This window comes from Vicia villosa, linkage group LG3 (assembly GCF_029867415.1).
Source record: "Vicia villosa cultivar HV-30 ecotype Madison, WI linkage group LG3, Vvil1.0, whole genome shotgun sequence".
NCBI lineage: Eukaryota > Viridiplantae > Streptophyta > Magnoliopsida > Fabales > Fabaceae > Vicia > Vicia villosa.
This window is the reverse complement of record NC_081182.1, coordinates 64,375,764-64,381,742: the sequence shown is the minus strand read 5'-3', so window position 1 is coordinate 64,381,742 and position 5,979 is coordinate 64,375,764. Positions and strand designations below refer to the sequence as shown.

Sequence of the window (5,979 nt, the reverse complement as noted above, 5' to 3'; positions counted from 1 at the left end):
GAAGAGCATGACATATCTTAGTACAAAAGCCACACAATAGCTTCAGATTCAGGTACATATTTCTAACCCTAAACATGAGTCTCACCTCTAATAGGTACTTACTTAGCGTTGAAGTGTTTGCAAGTATCACCCCTAATATCAAACATAAGCATCAGTCATACTTGAATATATTACGAGATTGTGATCAACACCTTCATCAAGCTATATTACCTGAAGATCTATTGCCACCGGTTGTGAACCCGAGTTTCATATCGGAACATAACTTGCGAAGAATTCTCGCTCTCCTCAAAGGAAGATTCTACTTTAAACACTTTAAAAAAACATTCAGTAGTGTAGAAATTATAAGATATTTTATAATAGAACATTTTATTGAAAAACTTGTATTCGTTTCATTATCTCTAATGTCTCCATGTTTGTAATTTTTTTCCAACTTAGTCACCAATTTTTTCAAAAGAGACTTTCAATTGTTAAAAACTTTTCACCATTCTGCTTCTCTTGTTATGAAAGATATCATCTCACGTCCTCCTCCTTTTCATTGGATAAAACGTAATATTGATGGAGTTTTTCTTAAAAATCTAGGTCAAACAACTTATAGTGGAATTTTAAAAAACTAAAGTGCTATCAATCTTGGTTGTTTTGCGATCAACCTTGACACAACTAATGCATTCACAACTTAGCATATGGAAACAATATACGCAGTAGAAAATGCTTCACTCGCCCACAGGTTGGCACAAGAGACTCTAAGTTGATTGATTACCTTGACCTACAAACTACCTCTTATTGTCCCATGACGATTTAGGAATAGATAGATCAAATGTATGCATTTGACCTCTAATGTGTTTTTTATAATCATTCTTATTTATAAGCAGGGCCGGTTTTGGGCCCGTGCAACCAGACCCATTGCACAGGGCCTCCAAATTATGGGGGCCTCAATTTTTTTTTATAATCTTAAACGTTTAATTATATTATATATATAACTTGTGCGGGCAATTCTACAAGATTTACTTAGTAGCGCAGTGGTAGAGCGTTTATGTTTGGATAATGAGGTCGGCAGTTCGAACCATGGGGATCAACTTTTTTTATTTAAATGCATTACTTTACAAAAAGTGCCAATATAATTGAACCCGTGTGGTCTGCATTCATCAAATCTAATCATATGCAACAACTTAATCAAATCTTATTAGCCCTAAGTTGTTTAATCATTGTTTTTTATTTATAGAAATTACATAGTTATATTTTAACTTTGAATCAAATTTTAAAAAATTAGTAAATTTAGTATTATTTTTGTTTAAGTTATTATGATTAAATAAATAGTAAATTATTAGGTTTAAAGTATTTTTAAACAATAGGATATTATTTATAATTTTTTTAAAGATTTTTTCATGTTACTATACAAATTCCAATTACAATATTGAAACTATTAACACAATATATTAAAATTTTAGGGATGTCATAATTTTAAAAATATATATTTTTATAATATAAATTTTTGAATGTTTATATTTCTTATCGATATGAATTGACACATAGTTACATTTGATTTAATGATTGTGAGAACTAAAAAAAAAAGGATGAGTTGGAATTTTATTTTTTTATTGTTATTTATTAATTAAAATACTTTATTATTATCTTGTATTGACCGTTTAATGAAATACTTTTTTTACCAAATGATAATAATTTCTCTATAGCAAAAAAACTTCACATAAAAAACCAAAAATCATATTTAAATAAATTAAATTTTATTTGAAATATTTATACATCATTTATATATTTTTAAAATTTTGAATATCATTTACAATTTTAAAGACTCTTTTTTATTTATTTACCTTTCTTTTTATTAAGACCAATTTTTAAAATTAGAACAGGGCCTCCAAATAGTTTGAGACAGCCCTGTTTATAAGAAAAGGAACCAATAGAGGTAGTTTGTCACTGCACCTATCACCTATTGACATTACCATATAAAAGAAATGCTCTAAACTTTTTTACAGTAAAAATATAACCTGGACAAAAGATCAATCAATGAAATTTATATTTAGTATGCAAAACAACTCATATTATTATTACACTTGATCTGATTCATTCATTATGAGACAACTAAAAATAAATTCTGTAATGACGAATCAACAATACCATCACAAGATACATTTACTAAAATTTTAGCACAGCAAAATCAATATGCTAATCAAATCAATCACTAATCACACATATAACTCTTAAACAATATTGAACAACTTTCCTATGCCACCTTGAGTTGCTTGTGTTCAAGTTTATGAGTAGTATTCAAATCAACATGAACAAAGGCTCTTTCAATTTCAGGTAACATTTCAAGCTTATCTTGAAGTGTCTCTCCAATGTCATGTGCTTGACTAAGTGACATTTCTTCTGACACAACTATGTCTACCTCCACAAAGTAATTAGACCCAAATGTGTAGGCTCTCAATGTATCGATGTGCTTGATCTCCTTGTCATGGTTCCAACATAGATATGTTATCTTTGCAAGGTACTCTGGAGGAGCTGTTTTTCCAATCAATGACCATACATTCTCCATCACCGTTTTCGCCCAATTGCTTATTGTATATAAAGCTATCTGCACCCATTAATATTTGTCACAGTTAAACCGTAGTCTCATAAAATAATTGTCACAGTTAAGTTGTGACTAATTTACACTGAGCTTCACGGTTTTGTACTTGTTAGTATAATTTTAAAGTATGTGGATTGAAGGACATACCAGAACAGCTCCAAGAGGATCAAGCCACCAGTAGAATTTGATGGCTAGCACTGCTGTGGCTAGACCAATTGAGTTTGTGATGACATCAAAGAAATGGTCTTGAGCATAGGCTCTAACTATTTCATTTTTGAACCTGCGACAATATGTCATGAGCCCGACTTTTACAAACGTGGCTGTCACCATAATTGCTATCATCCACTTTTCTTTTGTAGGATTTCTATCAGGTTGAGCCTGTCAAAAAATGATTTTGAAGTAGAATCAATATGCTAAACAATAGGATTCAGATCATCTTCTACAGTGCAGCTTTATAAAAAAGTAAGAAAAAATCCTTACAGAAAAAGTGCATCGTAGAAGATGATCTGTGTCTATTTATATAATATGTTATTTATTTCTTTACCTTTACGATGATTTCCCTCATTGATTCAAATAATATTTGTAATCCGAGAGTGGCCATGACAGACGCAAATACAACGATCCCCTATCAATTTATTTAGCAAACCAAAAGTTACTAAAATGAATGTCTCTTTTGAAAGGAGACTAAATTATGAAAATGAAAAGGAGAATGAAGTTTTTACCACAGGTTGCATTCTATTCTTGCCAATAGGGTATTTATCATAGTTTGGTTTGCTCATAGTATATGAAGTGAACCAAAGAATAAAACCAGACAAAAGATCCAACAATGAGTCCAAAGTTGATGCAATCACAGCCAAAGATCTACTTTGAATGGATGCATAAACTTTTGCTACAAATAACACCATGTTCCCTATGTTTGATAAATAAATTGCCACCTTCTCATTCCTCTCAAGTTTCTTCATCTCATCCTGAAAAATAAAATAAAAAAAAAGTTTTTCGTTTCACGCATCAGAGAATTTAATTCATATACACCGTCGTTGTAAAATGTAAAAAAAAAAACTCATTTGAATTTTCATAACCTCGGTTAAGTTTCCAGGTATTGTGCCCAAATCAAGATATGAATCCACTTCTTGAAACCCTTGAAGAAGCACTTGTTGCCTCTCATAATACTTAGCAAGTTTCCTTTGTCTATCTGAAAAATAGACATGCAAAATTCATTTTAGAAACATAGAAAAATTGAATATGAAATATGAACAAAAAGAGTTTGTTGAATTGAATTTCAAGTACTCATTGTTCTTAGGAATAATCCAAAGCCAAAATGAGACTCCATTTGTCTCTCCGGCATTCGATGATCATCCATGCTGATCCTCCATGAAGGTTGTCTAGCCATAGAGACATTCTCAGAAGCTATATTTGGTGAAAGAAGCTCAGTTCTGTAATCAGTTGAATCAGTTCTAACTTCAGTCACTTTTGCCATGTTTGTCTATTAATAATTATTTGTATATACTATAATAGTCTTTATATATAGAATTTTGAAGCAACATAAAAGATGTGGTTGCTATTGTATGGAATATTGTAACAAGAGAAAGCATGGAGAATGCTTGATTAAAGAGTGGTTGTTTGAATGAGTCTTATATCATGCCTCTAAACAAATTGACTTTTGAGTTCATGTAGTTTTATATTAATATGAATGGAATATTTACTTGGAAGTACCTAAATGTTCACATTTTAACCTTCAATTGTTTTATTTTGGGAGGAATTCAACTGCTACACTTTAATGAGATAGGTGAGGACAGTGTCATGACCAGGATCATGGGGAACTTAGGAAAAATATTAAGAAATATACAAACTTTTGAAGTCATCATAAAGAATATACGAATAGAAAGAAAAAAAATTGACGAGTAAGACTTGAAGTTAGGATTATAATGAGGTGTGTGACATGTTTCACCACCATTTAATTTGCCATTCCTAAAATTATTTGTTGCATCTCGTATTTTTGTATCGATAAAAATGTCCTTGTTATTATTTATCTAAAAAATATTATTATTTTTTAAAAAATTACTTTAGGCAAGTAGTAAATTTGAAATTTCCGATACTCTTATTGAAATTTTCGGTATTAAAAATCATGTTTTTAACGGAAATGATTAGTAATTTTTAAAATTTTTGAAACCGATTTATTGGAAATTTTGAGATTTTCATTATTGATATAAAAAATCAAAGAAACTTAAGCTGAAAGACTTTGCATATGTCGGGAATGATGGTTAAAGAACTGGAATTGATCAAACAATTCAAAGACATGAGTCTAGTTTGCGAGGTTACACCGCAGAGTGTTAAGTTGGGGATGTTGAAGATCAACAATGAATTTCTAGATTATGTTAAAGAAGCCCTGAAGTTAGATGCGAAGATAGTAGACATGATGGTTGGGATTGATCAGTATGAAAACAATGACTTCAAGGTAGATGCGCAAGGGGAGTTGAGATTCTGCAATCGAATTTATATTCCCGAGGACGCGGAGATGAAAAAGATGATTCTTGAGGAAAGTCGTAAAGTAAGTTGAGTATTCATCCAGGAGTTACTAAAATGTATCAGGATTTAAAGAATTTGTTTTAGTGGCCGGGAATGAAGCGTGACGTAGCACAGTTTGTGTATGCGTGTTTAACTTGTCAGAAATCAAAGATAGAACATCAGAAGCCTGCGGGGTTGATGCAACCTTAGAAATTCCATAATGGAAATGGGATAGCATTTCAATGGACTTTGTGACGGGATTACCAAACACTCCGAGAGGACATGATACGATTTGGGTAATTATTGATAGGCTTACGAAGTCGGCTCACTTCATTCCTATTAACATCAGTTTTCCGATACCGAAGTTGGCGGAGATTTATATTAGTGTAATTGTGAAGTTGTATGGTGTTCCTTTGTGTATTATTTCGGATAGAGATCCAAGATTTACTTCTGATTTTTGGAAGAGTTTGCAAGAGGCGTTGGGTTCTAAGTTGAGGTTGAGTTGATAAGTGTCAATTTGTAGTGCTTTTGTATATATAGTTTTGTGGCACTTATAGTGTTTTTGTGTAAATTCTGTTGAATAATCCCCCGTTTTGTGTGTAAATACGTTTAATTTGTTTATACCCGTGTTTTGATTCCTTTATGTACCATTTGATAGTTTTCTATTCATTTTGTAGGTATTGAGGCGTATTTAGAGCATGGACAATAAAGTGTCGAAGACACGGCTTCAAACGCGCGATTTTGAGCAACGAAATCAATTCATCAAAGAATAAGGCTTAAAATAAGGATGATAAAAATCATCAATTTGGGTGTCATTTTGTCATTGTTAGATAGAGCATTGAATAAGCTTTCCAACGCTTCGAACCGGGCACAATTCGGAGTTAAGGTTCTCA

The 5,979-nt window shown here is 31.6% G+C and overlaps 1 protein-coding gene across 1 annotated transcript; it reads right to left on the bottom strand.

Moving 5' to 3' along the window:
* Nucleotides 1-2,105: 2,105 nt before the first annotated feature.
* LOC131658219 (metal tolerance protein 10-like) lies at nt 2,106-4,058 on the bottom strand. The gene is made up of 6 exons (XM_058927541.1): nt 3,869-4,058; nt 3,661-3,773; nt 3,304-3,549; nt 3,126-3,206; nt 2,729-2,959; nt 2,106-2,587 (listed from the first exon to the last, which is right to left on the bottom strand). The coding sequence occupies exons 1-6, from the start codon at nt 4,056-4,058 to the stop codon at nt 2,237-2,239; spliced, it is 1,212 nt and encodes a 403-aa protein (XP_058783524.1). The 3' UTR covers nt 2,106-2,236.
* Nucleotides 4,059-5,979: the final 1,921 nt, after the last annotated feature.